Source organism: Contarinia nasturtii, unplaced genomic scaffold (assembly GCF_009176525.2).
Source record: "Contarinia nasturtii isolate CC-2019 unplaced genomic scaffold, AAFC_CNas_1.1 Cnas_scaffold_2291, whole genome shotgun sequence".
In the NCBI taxonomy this organism is placed as follows: Eukaryota; Metazoa; Arthropoda; class Insecta; order Diptera; family Cecidomyiidae; genus Contarinia; species Contarinia nasturtii.
Genome location: NW_022199614.1, coordinates 500,348 through 524,195, shown reverse-complemented (window position 1 = coordinate 524,195; position 23,848 = coordinate 500,348). Strand labels below are relative to the sequence as shown.

General features: G+C 32.5%; 1 protein-coding gene across 2 annotated transcripts in view; it reads left to right on the top strand.

Annotated features, from left to right (window-relative positions):
- Window positions 1-23,848, top strand: part of LOC116348136 (histone-lysine N-methyltransferase PRDM16-like) — a 70,687-nt gene that overhangs the window by 11,884 nt on the left and 34,955 nt on the right. The window contains exons 1-3 of one of the 2 annotated variants that reach the window (XM_031779017.1): window positions 17,751-18,180; window positions 18,909-18,994; window positions 19,110-19,286. In XM_031779017.1, coding sequence (XP_031634877.1) covers window positions 18,144-18,180; window positions 18,909-18,994; window positions 19,110-19,286 — 300 coding nt within the window. In that variant the 5' untranslated portion in view covers window positions 17,751-18,143. Of the gene's footprint in view, window positions 1-17,750; window positions 18,181-18,908; window positions 18,995-19,109; window positions 19,287-23,848 lie in introns of those variants that run through there. The other variant, XM_031779018.1, reaches the window with a different exon arrangement.

Below are 23,848 nucleotides of genomic sequence, written 5' to 3'. Positions count from 1 at the left end.
TTCACGTCTTTACGATATCATGCCAATGCATGCTTCTATACAAAAATTCACATTTTTAGTAACTTTTGTATGAAAAGTATGTCAAAAATTGTTTGTATCGCAAAACTAATGTCAGATTCAGTTCTCTCATGAATTCAAGTAAAAGATCGTCGGAAAAGTCCATTTTACGGATATAAGACATTTTATTTCTTCATTAATTTTGGGTATAGTACTCAATTCCCCTTGTGAATAATTATTGATTCTATCGATAAAATATTTGCTAATTTCAAAACAATAAAATATGTACAGCAAAAATGTCAACAGTAAAAAACGATTATCAACTGAATTAAAACATAGAATTTTGAACCCATTAAATCATGAATCATCATCAGAAAATGACATTTAGAAGAGCTGTAATTAAGAATTACATAAGAGACGGTAGAGTTCAAATAAATATGAAAAAAGTCTTCAAACGGAATTCCCCCAATTGGAACGTAACAATTTTGGCCAAAAGAAAATAACTCACAAAGTTTCAAAATAGCCTTTTATTGAACATTGACCATAAATAATCGAAAATGTGTCACCACCATAAAATTTACGCTTCGATTTCGTTTGATTTTCTAACCAATTCCAATGCCTGGCTCGTAATTTGCACACGTGCGTATCGCACATAGCTTCTTTATGGATAAACTTGGACACTGGGAGCGGTTGTAGTAAACATCAAAGTATAAAATTTTCAATTTTTGCTCTAACACATGTGTGTGGTAGAAAAATTCTTTCTATGAACTATTCATATGGACAACACAATCAAAAGCCGCATGTTACATTCGATGTGTAAGTGCCTTAATGTAATTTAATACGTAATTCGATGGGAAAGTGTGAATGTGATTGCTTTGTTCAAGTGATGTTCCGGTGTGATTGCTTTAGAATTGATTTCAATTCGTGATTCGAACATTGCCAATACACATTCTGAATTCAAATATCAAATGAAAATTAATTTTCAATGTTTTTTTTTATTGTAAAATTGGCATGAAAATTGTGGTGAATTCATGATTTCAAAGGATGATTTGCCAGTCTGTCCTTGGCATTCTAAATATTAGCCATTGGTTATATAAAAGCAGTGGCACCCTGATGATCAGATATATTGTGTTTATTGTGTGCCAACAAAGTTTTTTCTCTGAATTTGGTTACAAACGCTCTGTTGATGTATATATTTAAAATTTTTACGGCCACAGCAACTTCCTTGGTACAATTTTAAAATGGTACTTTTTATATAGAGTGTATTTGGGGACAAAAATAGTGAACAATAATGGCAAGTGTGGACAAAAAACGGTTATCATTCTATAAACCGCGGGGAAATACTGCAAAACTTTAATCTTGTTGCGATGCACTGAATACATTCTGTTCGAAAAGAATATATCACTTGTTACACACTGAAATGCATATATTTTATCATCTGTCTCTCGGTTTGAAGTGCAACGAATGAGACGATTATGATTTTATTTCTCATGTTGCTCTTTTTTTTAGATCTAAAGTCACGTACAGCACATTACTTTGATTTCTCTTCAATTGTTTGAAATCTGAGTCAGTTGGTGTGGAGAGGAGAAATATACCGATACATATTTTCATCTTACGCTTGGTGATCTTATGTACTTTGAACAAAACATCGTAAAAAGTCGGTAATAATCAGTTAGTGATGTGCGCATGACTACCATTATATGGCGTCATTCGCTCATTTTTAGCATATAGCACTTTCATCTTACAATTAACACGACTAGAGAAGATGTTTTCACTTTTGTACGCTAAATGCATATTTTTAAATGCTATGAAACACAATATTGAATTTCTTGTCCTCGTCGTCATCTACGGGAGCGACAATGATATAATGACTCAGTTAGAGAGTACGCCTTTTGCATACACTGTTCGATAAATTGAAGAGCAATATTTTAAAATTCATAAAAATGGAGATTTTAAAACAATAATAAAATCATTTCGAATGGCAATTGGAATGGCAATCATTTCGCATATGGTATTGTTTGAAACTTTTGTAATTATTCAAACATAAGTATAATGAACGATGCGAAAAAATCCAGAGAGTTTTCCTAACAATATTTATTGGTATACAAGTATATGATGTCTTTCTCAATATTATAGACGTTTATCACCGATTTCTCTTTGGTTTTCCGGGTGGAAATACATCAAAATTTGCGATCGATCGGATAAAGAAATTTTTAAGTTTCATTTTTTTTGTCTCAGACAAAAGCACATTATTGATATAACGCCTGTTCGGCGATAAACTTGGGTTTCCATCATAATAAAATGTTTCACAGTAGTAACAACTAATCAATGCTCGAAGCATGAACTCATGAAGACATTCATTGTTTTGTTTGTATGTTTTTTTTTTGAAAATCCAGCACATCTTAAGCCCATACAAATGTAATATCCATAGATTTTTTAATGCATTTTAAAAATATAAAAAATGAGGAAAGCGGCCACTATAAAATGCAAACATGGAAATTATGAAGTAGTTTGTGGAATGAAAAATTACTACTTTTCTCTCTTCGCTCATTCTCTCGCTCTTGCTTACGATCTCTCATTTTCTCTTTGTTTTGATATACGTTACGTGTGTATATAATATTCAAGAGCGCTCGATACAAAAGCGAAAAAAAAATCTGTTCAACTTCAAATACAGTCAAATTGAAACGGTTGCTTATATTTTATAATCCGATGGTTGAGCGTGATTTTTGTCTTTGTCTTTACAGTTATTTTTTTTAATGTAGTACTCGATTAGTGATGGCTGTTATTTGTTTGAATCGACGACACTTGAATAAAGAGACTTTTCTGGTTTACTGCTGTTGTGATTTGTTGTATTAATCGTTTGATTTAGTAACAAATAAATTACAACTTAATAAAAACCCTATTATATTTTTCTTGTGTGCAAAGAAATTATTCTCATGGTTAGATAAAATGTTAAACCATCAAAAATTTTCATCGTTCAAAAATGTATCATAAAAGTGGTTCGTTTTAAAGATAACTCAAATATCCTAATTATAACCATTCAACAAAATTTCAACCATTTTTCATAATCGTTGTGTTGTTTTTTATGTATGTACAGCAATAGTGTGCGAGAAAAAATTTTCAGGGGATGATTTTTTGAAAACTAAAAATTCTCTAGCAAATCTGACAAATTTTCGTTTTTTTTTTTTTTGGAAGTCACTTTTTGAGACGAAAATCTCTAAATTGAAAGAATTTTTTCCGCGAAAAACCCTAGATAATCTGAAAAAGTTCTCTCGGATCGAAAAACCCTAGCAAATTGAAAGAATTCTCCTCAATTCTCTACATTGATGAGCTAAAAAAAGGTCTACAATTTTTGAATTAAAAACCCTAGCAAATTTGAAAAAATTAGCGCAAACATGATTTGAATTGTATTGTAAGAGTGATGGTTGCTGTGTAGCGTGAGTGGTTCTTATAGTCATTGGAATAGGATATTAATTCATAATTATTGATGCAGATTTTACCGATTAATGTGCAAATTCAAAAACCATCAAATCAAATATATGTCCTCTGGTTGTTGCTATAGTTCATCGAACAACACGCTATAACAAATATTATATTTTGCTAATACAAACAAAGCGTTCGTAAGGGAAGTACCACTATCAAGTATCAACGCAATTGTATCCGTAATTCGTTGTTTCGAGATTTCTTCTCTTCCAATTTAAAACATGCATCCCCTAACTTCGGAAACGGCTGTATTTTTCACTCATTTTTAACTGAATGACCTCGTACGCAGACAAGCGAAATATTGCTGTTATTCCATTCAGAGTAATGAGTGTTAATGTGTTTGTGTGGGTACTTTTTTAAGAGCCGACGAGTGTGTTTTAAATCTCATACATTTGAAAATGATATCAAAATCATAAAAATGAGAAAACAACAGCAGTAAAAAGTTCGTTATTTTCCTTGTCGTTCGCAATAATAATCATATCAAGCGAGACAATGAACGAATATTATTCGTCGAGAAATTTACTGTTTACTCGCATTGCTGTGTCTGTGCAGATGTTTGCTTGTGGTTGTGCTTTATTATATAATTTTTTTCATCCTTCATTCAATCGCTTTTTACGTATTGTTCTTTCAATTATGTGTTAATAGACTTTTAATGTCGACGACTTTTCTACGAGATGTGATCAATGATAGTCACCGTATACGGTTGATATTGGTCTGCAACTTTTTTTAATTGCAAATATAAGAGCAGAGTTTTCAAGGATTTCAAGCAAATTTATGTATTAAAATAAAAATGATCGGGAGTGATTTTAGTATTTCATCTATTTCATGTATTTATGAAATGTTATAAATATTTCATCAAGATGTAAATCAAAGTATTGTGATTAAAATCACCTAAGTTTAATATTTGATAGGGAGTGTAACAGTAACAGTAAGTTAGGTTATAGTGATACATTATAAAATACCCTTCATACATTTAACTGACAGCATATGTTTATAGATGCAAGCTACAAGACTACTATTTTGAATTGTCTAAATAAAAATTGGAAGCTTAACATATCATCTTATGACAAGATTGCATATATTTATACAACATCCAATTAAATTTTTTGGTTATATTCAATTTCTAGAATTCATTCGACTATTTCCCGCGCAATATCACATAAGCATTTCTCAGCAATTGTTATAAGCGACGAGACGTTTCCTACATAGAAATCAATATTATCACATAGGGATCAAACCTCTATAATCAATACGATTCTGAATCCGTAAGAATTTTGATTTTATGAAACAAATAGCAGAGCAAAAATTCCGTAACATATTCAAGAGTATTCTCATCATTGAATCAATTGAATTGAACCAACAAAAGCAGACCAAAATCGAAATTCAAAACAATAATAGGAAAAAACATGCAAGGAAAATATTCTAGATTCCAGAACGGTTGATTTTTCAGACTCATTTTTATTCAAAATCTGAACGAATGAATTTCAGTCAATTGAAATTAGTTTTTTTTTCCACTGCACTTTTATTCTTTGGACTATTATTGGTGAATCATGTCACGAAATGGGCGAGAATCGAAATCGCGTAACGGTATACAATCGTAACACTAAAATGGATATGAGGAGGAAAAACTTTTCAAAAGAATGAAATATCAAAACCTTTGTTTTTGAATTACCCTTTGCATTTCCATATACAACGAGTCATTGTTTTTTTTTTGTTAAGAAGCACTTATTTTGACAATGAAAAAAGAAGAAATCAAATTGAAGGAAATATCGAGAGCAATATCCAAGAAACTACAAATGTAATCATACATCGCGGTAGCGCAAGAAAAATATCTACCATTCAATATGATTTTCATTTCGTAAATGCATTTGTTTATATAAAAAACGGTAAAAATGAATAGTAGTTACAAAAAGCATACGAATTTGTTCAATATCCCATATAGTAGGGTATAAAAAGACAAATAAATGTTGTCGGTAATTTTTTTTTTTACATGTGTATGCGTATTTCTGAAGTCGACAGGCGATTAAATCTCATTTTTGCCGCTTCCTGGTTTCGATTTTATTTTAATTTGAATTTTTTCGTGGCCACACGTTGAACAAATAAATTCAATCAAACGTTACAAAGGGAAAACTTTTAGCGTTACATGAATATCCCATTTTTACATTATTGTTACAGTTTCTGTCGGTAATTCAAATTTAATAAGAATCAAGTTGCTCCCTGTCATAAATCAAAACAAGGAAAAATTGTGTATATTTTTAATTTTCACCTAACGTTTGTGAAGTTATTTGTTTTCTGCCAAAGACTCACAAACAAAATCGACAAAAAAATTGAATCTAAAAATCCCCATTTGCAAAAGACTGCTTTTTTATCTCATTCTTTGCCGATCAAAAAAATATGCACAAAATAAAATCTGAAGTTGAATCATCCTTTTTCCTTCTTTTGTATAAGTTTCAGCAATTTCATTTAACAAATTGACTTTTGAACAAATTCACTGTATCATTTGGTAACGCGGGTGCAAAGATCGAAAAATAAATACACAGAAACTTTTCCAAGCAGAAGCGGCAAAATCAGAACCAGAACGTTGTCGTTTGTGCACCCATAATTCTTCTTCGATGATGATAATGCTCAATAGCGGGTGTATGTTTTTGACAGTTAACAACACTTTTTTGCAAGTGTTACAGCTATATGAAGGTTGGCTCAATTTTAGTTTTCGCTTTTTCACGCGAAGACGTATAATTTGTCTGAAAATGAGAGAGAGAGGAACGGCAATGACATGCCTTTTAATTACCATGTTAGAACAGCAATCGTCTCCATTTGGCAAACTCTGGCATATGATGTCTGCTATCTTTTTTTTTTGAAGGGGACGACGCTGTGCAATCACACTGGCAAGTGTATTTTTATTGAGTGAAACAAATAAAGTGTAAAACATTTATGATGACAGTGTCAACAGTATTTCTTCTTTGGAGCCATCTTTGATGCTTGATGACAAATACAACAACAAAAAAGAAATAAGCAACACCAGGACGAATAACAGAAAAACCTGACACCCTTTTTTATCCTTCCAATCTTATTGTATTCATAAGTTAATAAGGTGGCAAAAAAAATAAGTATTTTATTTTCAATATCCAAAGCCAAATCATATTTGAAGCCTAAAAACACCATGTGGACCTTTAATTTGTTCCTACAAAATCCAATTTGTTTGTAATTTTTTAAGATTTTTGTATGAACAAATGTTGCTGAACAGCCCGGGATGTTGATATTAAAAACTTATTCATTTTTGGGCTACCCTAATAAGTACGATTTTCCAATTTCGCAATAGACAAAAAGCGTACATGCAAAATGCTTGCACACACAGCTTGAACAACAAATCACACCAAGAAGCATAGAATTGTTCAGGTTTCTGTCATAAGTTGTAACGGATTTTCATAAATGATTGGCAACAGCGGAACACTCCATTTATCAGGATGGAATTTATTGGTGTGTGAAAGAACTATGAACAAAAAACAGACAAGATTTGGTTTTGTCGTATGAACAGAAGATTATTAATAAGATTTATTAAAAAAGGGTGCTGCATGTTGAACGCTCAACGGTGGTGTTGTCGTCATCTATTCTATAAAATGATAGAAACACTTTTCCTGTGATTATGTTATAAATGGGGTTAAACTGTTGTAAACGTTAATCACATCTTGTGATACTGTGATATAGAATTGGTACATTGAATAGATTGAACTGGCATTCAAAAGTGACCAAATTAATTTCTAAGCTACTGGTTTTCAACCCAATGCAGTTTAAAAATGACGTTTGCATTATGTCTATCTACAGTCATACCGAAAAAAATGTAAAAAGATAGTAGAGCAAAACACAAGTCGATTAAATGTTTCGTGAAACAATTTTCATTGCGCATTTCGTTCCGCGTATACCTAACAATGAAGTAATTCTTGAAATAAGTTGTTTGTCAGAGAATAAAGGAACATCTTCATGGCACACTTATGAGTACATTCTCATTTCATTCATTCCATATCCGTATTCAATAAAGACGCAAAAAGACAATTTTAACCAGATGTTTTATGGTGTTATAACAATTATGTGTACAACGAGCACAAGATAAAAAGAAAGTAAACCCTTGCGGAGAGTGGTATAAATATTATAGCGATGTATGTATTTGTAAATTACTTTTGCGAATTACTTTTTGTAAAATTTATATTTACTTTAAAACGTGTTTCTTTAAACGTGGATACAAGTAAAGTATGGTAAAGTTTGTTATCGTACAGTGTGCGTGAATATGTCATTGGGTGCATTGCAGAAGCACTCATAAGTAAAGCGCGAATTGAATCCAGAAGACACAACGACTGAAAAATAATAATGTTGAAAGTACTTATTTTCAATTCATGTATTCGTTGTGTCATAACGACAGCATTTATGCAAATGTTTCGATGCGGCAGTTGTATGCAACAGCGTCTGGTTATATTAGTCTTCTGGTTGGAACCATTATCGATGTGTAAAAAAGCCACCATATTACATATTTATCACTATTGTCGTTGTGTCAAACAATGCCAAACGAGGGAATAATTTATAATCTGTTCACTTTATCTGTTTGTAATTCGCGTGCTTTTTCTGTCGTCTTCTTTGCTTTTTCTGAATAAATTCCATTTGTTATGTTGTCAACGAAAAAAGGACCGCATTGTAATATTAGTTCTTCATGAGGTTGATCATCGTTTTCACTATCTATTGTTCTGTATACAGAATTACATACAAAAACATCAAATATACACACACTCAATTGAAATGACATGGCGCACGCCAGCCAACTTCCGGCCATCCATTGAGAGAAAGAGAAGTACATTACCATTTTTTGTTTCGATATTGCTTCGTTCAAATTACAACCGTTTTTGTCGTTAGCGCACAGTCAATGTTGTTGTGTGTATTTTTCTTCTCAAATTATTCTTACAACCACTGCGTTCACTAGCGAGAAGCGAAAAAAGAGAAGAAGTTGAATAAAAATTACAACGAATGTGTTTGATAGACATAACAAGATAGGTAGAATACCTTCTTTTTATTTCAGGATTATATAGACTTCCGTTTCACATTCCTTTGTTGATGATGTTGTTGTTGCGCTCATTTACGTTTACCCTACGCTCTTATTGAGCCGAAATGTATATTAAAAAGCAATGTTGAATGTTATAATGCATTTACGTCGATTTTAATAATAATACCAGTACGGAACTAATCGTAACAGCAGAAAACTCACATCTTTATCTGAAGTTCAAAAAATATTTGTGAAACATTGACATGTGAATTTGATTGAACATTTTCAAAAAAAAAAGTTTTTTCAGTTTAATAAGTCAATTCAACTTTTCGTTAAATGCCACATAACACCATTCAACACATGCCCACGTAGTATAAAATACTTTCTATTCCTTTAAAGGTATACATTCAACTGGTGCAACCAAGGCCAGGCAGGGTCTCTTCCGATTTGATATAAAGAAAATATTAGATTACACATTTTGCCAATGCTCATGTACTATGGCAAATCAGATATGCATTTTATGCATGCAACCATGCAGGTTTTTTTTTGTATAAAACTGGTTTGGCGCGCTATGTCTGTTTGAACAATCAGAACCACATAGGAAAAATGTACCACTGAATGCGTGCAACGTTAATAATTATATAAGTACATTGTCAAGAGGTACAAACGTGGTGATATCCAATTCATTCTTTGACAAGATTCCTTTCTTTATTTGCTATTGTTTCGTTCAACTGAACATTTGAATTTGAATCTTACAATCAAAAAGAAGACACAAGGTTTTGAGGAGGCGGAGTTGTTAAACCCACTTCGACATTTTTTTTTCATTATTCTCTTAACAAAAGAAAATCAGCTGCTCGCGCGTGCGCTGCAGATATATTTCTTCGATAATTGCTTGAATATTAAATAGAGAAAATGCTCATCAAATTCTTTCATTCAAATGTTATAGAATTCCTATTTTCCATTCATTTGCTTGATTATTCGTCATTCCATTGCTTATGCTCACAATACTATTTGTTCCAGCTGAACCGTTGAGTTTATTTTCCACAACAAGCTGACACAGTTAATAGAGTCTGAGTGCTGGCACATATAAAATCTGTTCGAAGTCAAATGTCAGTTTGTACCATATATTTTATTAACGTAATTCAATCGCTTTTTAGATATGGTGGCAATGTTGTTGGTCGCTAATTGGGATCGTTTAGCCAGAAATAGCAAAAAGGTGTCATTGTGCTGTTATTTTCCGATGTGAAAGACTTATGAATTGTTTTCTGTACATTGAGCGCGAAAGATGGCATTGCGAAAAAGAATATATTAAATACACGTGATATTGTCCCATATACCAGCAGTTAAATAAAGCCAGAGCAAAAGAGGACAGAAAAAAAATTATTTTCATGCGATGAAGGACCCCTGGGTGAGATAATAGCAGTTATTAACGCTGATGAGAATTCCAATGTGAATATGCACCGCCAAAGGGTCTCATTGATCATCATCGTCGACGCCGTCATTGCTATAAACGTATTTTGAAGGACTTTTAACTCAGATAAAGACCGAAACAATTTGTGATTGTGATTTTTTTTTCATCAACGAGAAGTTGACTGCCGTGCTATTTAAAATGTGTTCACATTGAATTGCAAATTCTCAAACAAGAAACAACTATCTGAACATTTATTTATTGTCAATGCATCTTTTTTTCTGTCTATTTTAAATGTATCGCATTGTTACGTGTTGGTAATATTTATGGAAACCTTGAAAAAAATTATTGTGCCCTAATTGGTCTCGATACGAAAAAGCCAATTACATTGCGAATATGAGCGCGCCAAAAAATTGCTATTACATTCATAAACAAGTCAAATGCATGCTGCGGCTACTTTGTTATGCGTCTGTCGCTACATGGCATTACTTTAATGTGTCTGTGTTTCTTTTTCGCTGGGGTGTACAACTGTTTATTTGATAGAGCATTACGCGTTAAACTAACGGAACTTTCGAAAGAAAATCATAAATTATGTATGGTATTTAAAAAAAAACGTAATGGTAAGAAAAGTGTTGGTATCCTTTTCAATGATTCCGCTTCAGTTTTCTAGTTCTATTACCATTTATTTTCGCGTACTATGATTTTCTATTGTGAATGCGTCCCCGTCTTAGCTTTTATTTTTTTCTCTTCGTACGCTTATTTCACTTGGAGAAATTGATATGTCTCTTGTGTGATAAAAAAGTGATTTGAAAGAGAAGAAATCACATATAAATGGCATATTCAAAAGAAACCATTTCTCCAATTCATGTCCACGTACACATTTCCATTGTTCGCCAAAACCAAATCGAAAGAGCGTACAATTTAAAATCTTCTTGCATTCAGCACTTGCAATGGTGCTAAAATTTTACTATACATTGAGACCAAAACGTTTTATTGCCGGAACAACAAAATGAATCAGCTCAAAGAATGAAAATCACAACTATTCAAACAAATGATTCGATCCTACTTTTCTCTTGCTACGTGCTTGGGATTCTTGAATCTGCTAGCTATTTATTTTATCAGCAATCAAAGTTTCCTTCAATAAACATACATTATCCTCTTCATTCATTTCATCGAGTGTGGCGATAACACACAAATATTTGAGTGAAGAAAAAAGAACAACTGAAAATGGAAAAATGACCGTGAGTTTGTGTGTACTTCAACAAAGTTATTTTAGATATCAATTTGAAAAAAAAAGATACCGTGGCTCTTTCTTTGTCCGAAGATTTTCAGCAAATAAAAAATGATACTTATATGTATTGTTATTTTATTTTCAATAGAATTTAAAGTGAATCAGTATCTTTACTAGATAAAACGGAATGCTTGCAATTTTTGAACAGGGACTGTACGTATGCATTTCTTTTTTTTTCATTTATATTGAAAACACTGTGATTGGCCCATCAACTTGGATCACTATCACATACGAACAATGCCAGCTCTCGAATTGCCATTGGCAATAGAACATACACCATCAATTATTAACGGGGTTTCTGGTTTGAATATTTGTACAGTGCATGTGCCAATATTGTTTACCAGAGTGCATCGTGAATACTGATTTTCAGTTGTTATTTCAATCCATGCTTGTTGCACTGCAACAAATGATACGCGTGTCGTAAATATCCAAGTGTTTATATAATTTATTATGTATTAATGCATTGTTGTAAACGCCTTTCATTTTAGACTCAGTTTCAAATGCCTTTTTGAATTTACAGTTTACACAGCAAACAACAAATATGAATCTAATTATAAATGATACATATATGGTCCAGACAAACATGCAAAAGTATTTGAAATGTGTTCTATTGCAGCATCGCACATGAAAAGGCGCCCGTTGAATTAAATTAATCAGCCAAACAACCAACAATGTGATGAAAATAGCAATTGCTTCAAATATTCTCTTGCAAAAGGACATTGTCTGATTGAATAAACAATTTATTCCATACCATTCTGAAATTCTGGGCATATCGACTTTTTGATGGTGAAAAAGCCATTGAACACCTAAGTACACAGAAAATCGCAAGCAACGAGAGAATCATCTCAATATTTAACTACTGTTGACCGACAACTCAAAATTACTCAGATGCCTCCGAGCCAATAAAAATATTATTCGTTCTCTTTCTACTCATAGCTTTCGTTGAACGATGAACCGTTCTCATTGGGTGAATATTGATAGTAAGAATGCCAACATTTTCACATAGCATAAATTCATCAAAATTAGACTGCATGTAATTGCTTTTAGTATGTGATGCTTCCGCTACCAAATCCAAATTGCTTGAAGGTGTTTTCTTTTCTTGTATCGACATTCTGAAATTCAGATTTTAAACATAACTGAGTTGCTTGCTTTTCAGAAAAAATCAAATTAAAATGCGGAAATCAAGAGCTATTCACGACAAATCAAATGTGTAACATGCAGTTTCCCGCTTTTTGCGTGAGAAAAAAACGTTTGATTGGGACTCCTGCAGTTGGTTCCGATTGTCGAACGTTATAATAAGGGGTTAATTTAATCATCTCGAACTGCATACATGCTGAAAAGAAGACGATTTGAAAATTAGTTAAGATTCAAGTAAAATGTCGTGCTCTATACTTTTTTTTCGAGTTAAAAAAGGATTAACTTGAAAATAATTTGAAGAATTTTATGGATTTTTTTGGGAAAAATTCAACTTAGACGTAAGTTATAGTTAATTTTCATTAGATCACAGCCCTTCTCTTGAACTCTTCCCTTGAATTTGTATCAGCAAGTAGTCTGGAAGCAACCTGTATACTTATACATTGTACAATTAATGCCGATGTCACATTCAATGAGGGTAAAGCCTAGATTTTTGTTGCTTCTGCCTTTGACCTTTGGATTTGCACCAAAAAACGCCTAATAAGCGGTATCGATTTTTCCTTGATTTTTATACATTGTCTTTTTATACTTTTTTTACCCAAAAACCGTAAAACTCTATCGAACAATGGGATTGACAAAATTGAAAAAGGTTTATCAAGTTGTCAAACTCTAGCTACAGTATTTGTTGCCAAGAACGGAAAACTTCGTTTGTCATACCATTGAAAATAGATTAGATAGATTGTTCGTAAAAGACTTTATTGAGGAATCGAAATTGAGGAAAATTAATGGTTTTTCTTAAGCCTTTTCTTCGTATTTCGCACTAATAATACCAAAAAAGAGGTGAATTTTCAGGAAGGGCGAAGTTTGAGTCATTAAATTGTCATACAATGAGCGCAGGGGTGATAAAATCAATTTACAATATTTTCAATCCAATGTGCAATCACTGCCATGGCATTCAATTATATTTACAGAATTCATTCAGTGAAGATGTCTGGCTTTACGAGCAATGACAAATGTACTAATCCACATCAAAACACTAGAACAAAGACCACACATTTATTTGATGTCACCCGGCATCCAATATATAATGCACTCAGCTCAATTGATTTGTATATGCGATGTCATGTTTTTGTCACGCACACAAAATGTTATTTGTAATTAATTTTCTTACCTTGCTGCGTTCAGTGGCTTTTTGGTTTTGTTCAATTCACAACAATCACAGTTATTTCAGTATATCAAAGTACGCATAAGGGAATCGTAGAATCACCATGTCAACGACAAATAATCAAAGAGAAAGACGACAAAACGCTATTTCAATCTTTCAAGCAAAGAAACCACAAAAATGTCTATGCATTTAAGAATAATTGGACAATAGACGATCGTAGTTTTCGTGGTATATGTTTTTATTTTACTTATGTCTATGGTCTTCCGAAATAACGTGCGAAGAAAATTTATATTAATTAGCAATGGTCAAACACTTTTTAATTATCCCAGTCCACTTGACAATACTTCATTTGTTTGGGAATAAATGGAACTGTTTCGTCCATTTTTTCAGAAATGCGATAACAACGGCTCTAGTGAAAATATCTATCTCTTTTATTCAGTAATGTTCTCAATTATAAAAGAAAAGAAAAATTCAACAGCCTACACTACATTACTTTTCAACCGTAAATTACGGTTTTCTCACAGTGCCCTTCTTCTACAAGAATCGAGATATTGCTGAAATGTTCGGTTGGGTCTTAAATTTCACGATTCAATGATATATGTTGAACAAAATAGTCACACAAGTCGTTAAATGTCTATTGAATGTTTTGAGCCACATGGGTGAAACGTATTTGGTTTGGCCTATATAAAAAAATGATAAGAGCAGTTGACTTTGAGCAGTTTCAAAACAGTTAAAAAAATGTATTTCTTTTTACAATATGACATCCATTTGAAGGCATGTCAGCAGGAGTTTTTGAATCTATTTTATGTGTATGTTATATTGAGATTTAATGATCTCAAATTGAATCGTTGTTTGGCTGATATTTGTTATTCACCTATTGAGTTAAGAAAATGCGCCAAAAATTATAAACCACGTCCCATCTTGATATTGAATAACCTTCAAAGTGACACAATCGAATTTCCATGTTTACAGCTATTAGGATGAATTCACAACAATGTCGGATGCTCAGCGACGTTTCACGACAGGAGTTCATAGAATGGCATTCAAATGAGAAGTCATTGTAAACGACATGAATTTATGAAAGTAGGGTCATCACCTTCCTCTGTACATTGCCGTTGCTTTTCGTCTTTTCATTTTGCATATTAATTGTTTATATCTTGAAAATGACATCGATTTGGCATTCAATACATTGCCATTTTACACCTTTTTTCGCATTAATATCATTTTGATTCAATTTTAAAATCATTTTAAAAGGATTGAATCCAGTTTTTGCGTAAGTATTGATCCTTAATGTAGCATGTCGCCCTGTAACAGAAATCATCATCATAAATTATGACACTAACGGCGCATGATTCATCTCATCGTCTTACACATTTTCTCAATATATAGGACAACGTTTGAGTTCATCCATGAAAATAATATTAGAGCCATAATTTTCACGCAATAAACTTTTTTCATGTTTTCAACACATAATATGACACAAACACAAATCTTACATGACATAATTTAACCCAAACTATGAATATGTAATTAGAACTAGTATGAATTAAAAATATAAGATTTAGTGGGATAAGAGATAGAATTGAATGAATAATATTCATAATTTAGATACCGTATTCCTAACAAAGATACCCCTTTTCTAATTTGCATATTTGAACAAATAGAGCAACATGGATGATAGCTGTCCTTGTATCATTTTGTAGTGCGTCATACCTTTGTACAATACAAAAAGTCACTTTGATGCAACCAAATTTACATAATCAAGTGCTAAAGGTATATATTGAAAGTAATTCATGTGGAAGAAGCTATCATTTTAATTTAAATAACTTTTTTTATACTCGTATATACTGAATTAAATTTATTGTTAATTTGTGCACAGATTTCTTTCTTTCTTTTTTCTGTGAAATTCAAGTTATCTCTCATCACAACTGAATTTGAATACTGTGAAACTAACTATATATTTCATTGGATTGAATAAAATTTATAAAAAATCGAAATAAATAAAACTTCTGCGACACACACAAAAGCCATATTCTTGTTTAAGACTTCAATGGGAAGTATTCTTAGCCCTGCCTACATCTCATTCTCCACATCGCTGGAAAGAGAGGGCCATTTTCCGAGTTTAAATTCCTTGAAAGAGCCATCGCATTTAGATTGCTTCAGATCAATCTGGGCGAAAGACATCTTATTTCTGCGTAGAATACCATTGCGCTGAAGCGAGAAAAGATACAAGATAGAACGCAAACTCATGGAACAAACGAATGATGTGGAGTAGATAATACAAGGGAATATGAAATTGCTCTCAGTGCTGAAGCATTTTGTTTTTCTGTATACATTCTTTGATTAATCCAACCCCAAATGTAATATCATAGGATGCAAAATCATCATCCACCAACCAAAAATTGAGAAAAACCACTTCAAAGTTGTATCCCTTATTTAGGACGCACATCGCAGATCACACATACACAGTTCTATCATTGAAGTGAAGACGAGAGCCACTACTACTACCATCTTACAAATATACTATTTGCTGCGACCACAATATCATCCATAATCGCTTCTTTAGCTATTTTGCAACACACCAAACACAGAATCAAGCAGACAATATATGAAAGATACTACAGTGTATAAGTGCGGTTAGCCGAATACGAGCATGTGGATGAGCAGCATCTGTGAGCATGAGCTCACCGTACATAACATTTTCCGCAATTTTCTTTTATATTATGTATTTTGACGATAAAAAAAGTTATATCACATTGGAATGAAGTCGAGAGATGCTAAAAGTGGAAAAAAGAGGGAAAATCTAACGTTTTCCTTTTTGCTCTTTTTCGAATGAACATTGCCTTTTAAAAAGATACCAGTTTTCGATTCTACTGCATACGACGAGCTGATTCGCTTTATATACCATTTTTCGTTCATTGATACGATGACAACTGCATATAATGAAGTCAACGATGATAGCAAGAGCACACGCCTTTTTATTAAAATTGGTACAGATGAAATTTGAAAGCGATTTTCCAGGATTCAGATCTGATAGATCCATTTAACGTATTGTATGTATATGGAGTTATGGAATGACAAAAAAATATATTGATTTTTATTCTTCAAGTTCTCTCTCCTCGTTTTCTGGTGTATCAATACACACCGATAAACCACAACCGAAACAGTTCTTAGTGTTTTAATGTGACAAAGGAATTTTTCTCGTATAGTAGATTCGTATTCATTGTAACATCACAGAGAGTGAGAGAGAGTCAAACTTTGGTGCGGATGAGTCAAAGCTGAGCAAATCTCCTAAATGTTTGCGTACACATCTGATACGTATCACATGCAAACACACAAAGATGAAAACATCCCTTAAAGACCGCCCAACGCCACTCCCTTTTGTTGATGTGCTGTTTGTTTGAATTGGAAAACGTTGAGAGAGATACATTGGCGGTAGAACAGCAACAACAATGCAGTAACATTCAATTCAGCTCGTCACGATGTCTCTCTATTTTCGACTCTATATGCCTTGAATATCTGACAGACGAACGAACGGCACTGTATATGAACGAAGAGAAAAAACAACATGACAGAGAAGCGCACACAAAACAAATGAATACACCAGAATGACTAAATGCGCTTAATATGGAATGTATCCGTTTCTTTTGGGCCATTGTACGGATAGCATATGGATTTATGTTTGTAGTAATCCGAAAACGGGACTATGATTGTGTGACTCTATATCCATGCTACGAGTATTGGTATCGTGTGTACGTGCGCGTGTATAAGTGTGTGTGCTTGTGCAGTGACAATACAATCGAATTATTTTTGTGCGATGATTATATGCCAAAACTATATCAATGTGGCATCGGTAGTAATATAGTATCTTTTTAGATGTGGTTGTGTCCTGGCTGTATCATTTTTGATCAGTTCATGTGTTTGTGTTTGTATTTGTGTGTGATTTTATATGTATGTATGCGAGAGAGTGACTGAGTTAGTGTGCTATAACCATATGCTCTCGGTACATAGGCAGAGTTGAAAATAAAGAGAAGGGGATGTTCGTCTGCCCCTTGGCATTTTGACAATTAAATCAAAACAATTTTTCAAGCATCCTTCTAACAACAACAACTGATACTCGCTCTTTCGCCTGCGATACTATACAGTAGTTGCTGTTCACACACAGCAGACAGACAATACAAAAGCGGATACCAGAGAGGCCTATCACAGTTTACTAACTATTCGCTTCGAAACTGTGCAACTGAAACGTTTGAGAGTGCGACATCATCATAGTGTTGAAAACCGATCTCTTCGATAAATTTAAGCGATCGTAAAATTTTCAACTAGTTGAAGTGCCATATCTCTAATTTATTAACATTAATCAAAATATATTTAATAAATACAATTTTTTTCTGGCCTCGAAATTTATTTATAAAAGTGATTGTCTTACTTTTAATACGGACATTGAATTCAACGATCAATCGATTGTGGAAATTAAAAGTTAAATTTTAAAAAGTGTTTAAAAACTCCAATTTTTCGTGCAACTTTATCAATAAATCAAAAACTTCAGCGAAGTGATTAAGAAATGACAAATGTGCAGAAAATTACCATTTAGTATTTAGTCCAATCACTTTATAAAATTTGAAAAGAAAGATTGAAAATGAATTTGTCATTATCTTCATCATATGAGACAACAGGTAAAAGAAATCATTTGAGAAAATATGTTTGTAAAAGAAATCATCATAAGTTAAAAAATATATACTTTTTTTTAAATTTTGTTGATAAGAATATGTTTTCTTAAATCAATTGTGAACAAATCTGATCAAGAGGAAAATTCTGCCGCGCCAAAGACATGCCAGTTCAAAATAATTCAATTGTTTCAAAGAAAAATTCAAAATATTTTGTTCGTTCCATTCACCTTTGACAGTTTCCAAAATTCTCTTTGAAGACCAAAATACGATTCAAAGATAAAGATGTTAAATATTACAAGCAAAGTGAAAAGTGTTGATAAATACTATAACAAAAACTATTTCAGCTCTACTCGAACAGAAAATAGTCGCAAATAAAAAAATGGAGCCACCAAAATAGAATCCGATACGATTGTTGTTTTGATTTAATTTAAAATTCTCAACAATTTATTAACGTGATTTTATTTGTTCAAATGTGATTGTGTCGTTGAAATAACTCTTCTATTTTCGTATAATTTCAATAATTACCTGGTTAATCGTACCGACGATTGAAATGAAATTAGATGACATTGCCATCTTAATAAAAATATCCTTTGCATTTTCGACCGAAAATTTATTGACCTGAAATCAAAGAGTTTTTTGTTTGAAGTTTTTTTTTTCTATTGTTCAGTGTTTACGTTTCAAAAAAAATAATATTTACGATTGACTTTGTTTTCTTTCGTTTCGTTAATTAATAGGTGGTAGCGGAGACGAACTCGAAATGTCGAAAAGAAGTGCAAGTTCAATGCCGGACGAATTTCACATAAGTTCGCCAAATCACAAGGTAAAAATTTAAACTTGATCTTGAAATACCAACTCAATTTGATTGTGTTTGAATTGTGGAATAATTGAATTTTTATGTCAACGTGTGTTCTTTTTTGTTAAATTGAAATGAAAAGCGTGGGAGGTCAGCAGAACAAATGCTGAGTGAACTGGCATATTTATCGCCACCGCCTGAACTGGATGTACAAAATGGATCGATATATGCAAAAGTCACGTTACATCGTGGTTTTCAATTCGGACCATATCCAATTAAATGGACAGCAGAACCAACAGACAAAAATGTGGCCTGGGAGGTGAGTATCCATAGTAAAATTAAAATTTTCAATGAATTACAGAACAACTTAATAAAAGCATGAACTCTGAATTGTTTAAAAGACGATGGAAATGTGAAAATCTCCCCCTGAAAGAATCTCCCCTTAAATATGCGTTGATTTCCGTAATTGTTTTCGCATCATTAACCAGTCAACACATTCATCAACATCATCCAAGTGATTTCGGCATAAGCCCACAAATTGGAATAAAATCAAAGTGAATGCCTTGAAAATGTAATCGAAGCATAAAAACCAAATGTGAAAAGATCAAAGTTTTTCTTCTTCAAATTCTTTGCGTCGTGTTCTGTTGATTGATCAGATTTGGCACAATGTTATTATTATGTAATCGTGTTGTAATCTCTAACAACTAAATTGAAGCAATTTCCATCCATCCACCGACGAACTACCTCACGCCATACAAATTATGAAACGAATTCGTTTAATACGCACAAGGAAAACGTAGAGTCTAAACAATTCCTGTATTGTTTAACACCAATGTAAGACATGTATATTGTCTGTTTGTTAAAAAAAACCCTACTGCAAATCAGCATATGTTTCAACTTGTGAGGGTGTCTATAGCAATTCATCTTATGTTTCTTATGAAAATCAATTTGGTTTCCTGAAATCTGCATTCAACTAGTCACATGGATTTTTGGGGAAATTCGTAAACTTCCCGTTAAATATTACGTTCGTATGGATGAGTTTTGTATAAGGGTGGCAATTTCTCCATTCGCATTAAATAAAAGCGACGATAGTCATCCTTGTTGTTCACTGCAAAACAATAACTTAGTTAACGTTTGCGATCTAAAAATTGCGATAAATATATTCGTATCGTTTTTGAGGGTTTTGTTACAATAACATCGTAAACAGCGCACCACATTTGGTGGTTTTACTTTTTGAAATGAGTGCGTGCGTCAAACAGTAATTAGCGCAGTGATGTGGAATGATTTAGTGGTGTGGATTCGAGCCGAGTGCGTCTTTGCACAATTTCAACGTAAATCATAAACAACATTTTATTTTGCCAAATGTTTAGATTTCCAATAAAATTGAATTTATCACAATGAATCAATAATTGAGCTATAAATCACAACATATACCCGGACATTTTCAAACAAGAAGTTTTAAATTCTAATTTTAAATTTATAAAAACAAGGTTTTTATTATTACTTTCGTCCAAATCTCATGTTTACATCTTTTTGCATCGTAAATATTCACACTTTCACAAACATTTGCAATTGATTAGATTATATACGGAGTGAAGAATTAAAAAGAAGCGAATGCTATTCGACATGCAAATTCATTAATATTGATTCTCAATGGGAATTTCTCATAATCTGACAGCAACTAACTTTCTATCCTATACATAATGTTGACATAGAATAAAGCTTAAAATTTTGCTTGCCTCTGCATAAATAACAATTAAAACATATGAATAAAATGCATTTCATGTGAAAATCTCTAAAGCAAATACCAAAAATTAGGTGAATCACCAAATACACCAAAATACTTTGTGTACATACGCGGAACAATATGCAGATAGACATAGTATCGCTTAGTATTCGTCATAATCATCTGTCGCAAAACATGTCAAAATATGTTACAAATTTTCGTTAATTGGTCCATATGGCGTTAGTTATGAATTATAGGGCATTTAATTTCCTTGTTTGCGAGTGTGAAATTGACCATTGATAAATTTCCACCGATTATCTTGTCATCAAAAAAGCACATTACTTAGAAAATTAATGAAAATATTTTCGAAGGGTTGTGCATTCAACTGCACGGGTGACTGGACACCATTTCTGACCGCATTTCAATCATTCAAATTATAGTATTAATTCAATAATTCGCCCACTGCATATATTTAATATGATTTATATTCAAGTTAAAATGATTGCATAAATAATTTTGTCCTGTGATTTGATCCAAATTGAAAAAACCTACAACGATAAAATTGGAATATCTGAAGTAAATAAAATATAAATGGCCCTACCTTTCAAGTGCATAAATCGATAGCCTTTTCGCCTTCAAGCATTTTTATCAATTGAAATTGAATTTATTTTTCGCAAATTCTCTATGAAAAAACGTTTCGATCACTTTATTCTATCGTCAAGCACACTTTTCTCACTTTTTGTGCATCCACTCTGTTTTTATAACAAACTGAAAGCGGCGGCAACAATAAAAAATTATCCATTACAAATTTTTCGGTACTCATCAAATCGTTCACGTGGAAAAACGACTTTTTAACTTTACATTTTCGTATTTGATTTTTCGTTTCAACGACAACGGCATCGCCATTTAAACATCAAAGATATTATGCATTCATGAGGTTTCAATTGAATATAAAGTGAAAAAAAAAACATATTTGAGAATCGAATGCAAATGCTCTGCTTGTGCCGAACATTAAACAGTAAATAGTATCATAAAAGAAGCACGAAGTTCACAAGCGATCGAGAGGAAAAAAACAGTAAGTAGAAAAACGTCTACCGAATACATTCATTTTATTATTTGTGACTCGTTGTTAGACCGCTTTCAAAAAGTACCCTTCTTCGTGTATTCCCAACCATAATTATATTCATTTAAATCTCATATAAATGGGTGAGTGTTAGAGTCATGATAATTGTCATAAAAGGGGTGCTTTTGAAATGAATACATTTCGAAAACTTTTCGGTCGATCATTTTCTCTATGCTATTTGAATTTCAACGGCAAAACTATAAGAAAAAACTTTTTTTGGGTTTTGTCTAGAAAATAAAATTACAAAAGTTATCACAGAAACTGTACAAATATTTTAAATGGATCTTTCAAAGAATAGATACGATTGCTTTGTCCTATATGGTGGCGATATAAATACCTGTTCGTTAAGTAAGAATGTAATCTGAATTTGTTGTTAAATAATTTGATAGCAATGAAGCTATAAATCGAGGATTTTATAACAGCCAACATTGTTTGTACGACACACGCCATATTTCTACAATGATTGAAATGGAGGCGAAATAATAAAGAACAAATAGAAAAAATAATGTGTGGCAAAAAATTACCTTTAAACATCTTTTTATTCGATTCAGCCTTTTGTTCCGTGTCAGCAGCAACATAATCCATCATCGTTTAAAGGATTTTCACTCATATGCCATCAGAAGCCTAAGAAAAATAGTTTCTATCAACAACATAAATAATGGGCTAATAATAATAATTTTATACCGCGTTAATTTTGAATCACAAGTTTGATTAATCATAGCGCAAGTCACATGAATCCAATTCGCTTATCCTATTGGACAACAACAATAAAAAAGCAAGTTTTCTTACCTTCTTCTTTTGATTTGGACAACATTAAATTTAGAACCATTTATCATCTGAGGATGCTTGTTACGTTGGATAAATTTGAAAATGCCTTCTTTCAATTTCATCTTAAGTTTGGCATGTAAACATAGCAGCAGTAGCAAAAGTGTCTCAATTGAACTTCTTTTTCTCTCCGATGATCCGGCTTATTGTGATCTGATGGCGCAGATGATTATAACATTATTTTTCATCTGATGTTCCAATAGTTGTGCAATTCACAATTTTTTTCATTGACACTGCAAATCAACAGAACATTTGCCGAAAATATGCTGAAAGAGAAAATAGAAAACAAATCATATTTTTCCTTTTCAATCCCTGATTTTCATGGTGGTTGTACGCTCTGCTCGTTTCTTTTGTGATGCTGTTGTCATTGCTGTTGTCATTGCGTACGCGCATCGGAACCCTTTGTGTTGTCAATCAAATGGCACATACTTAATTTTGTTTGGTTTACACCTGGCCAAAGAAATAAATAACCATCTTTGCAGTATTACAGCATCACGACAAATAAAAGGAAGCATCTAATTTCTCGGTTACCCCTCTTAGAATTGTTTTTCAGCTGTATATACGTGTATGTGTGAACAAGATATCAAGATATTTGGTGTCATAATTGAAAAAAAAAAACGATTCGATTTTCTGCACTTATTTCAAAAGATATTTTCTTTTTACCTGCAACCAGATAGTTTGTTTAGTGCTTCAAGAGAATTGTTTGTTGATGTTTTTGACTATATTGGTAAGATGTCACTTCACAGTTCTGCAAACGAAGAGTCACACGCAACTATACGCTCAATTGCTTGAAAATGTGCCAATATTAAACGAAAAAGATACGAAAAATATTGAATTAAGTTGTTAAACCATTTTCGCAAAGTAGAAACCAGATTCACTCACAAATTGTTTAAATTCATTTTTGTTGGTCCGTTTCATTGTTGCCTGATCTAGGGAGATGCTCTCTCTGTCTTTCTCTAAAATGTAGTGATTTTCTTCGACTCATGGATATTGGCGTCATTTGTATTATGTGGCTCACTATTTTACGCTGGTATTAAGGATACGAATACGGCTACTGCTGAATGTGTCACCAACATATCAAAAAACAACATTTCATGTTACGTATTTCAGTTTGTGCAGCTTATTTTTTTTTTCGACAAACACTGATATTTGGCCATGTGCAGCTTGATACGACCATTATTCACACATGCGCATTTGTATACGATGA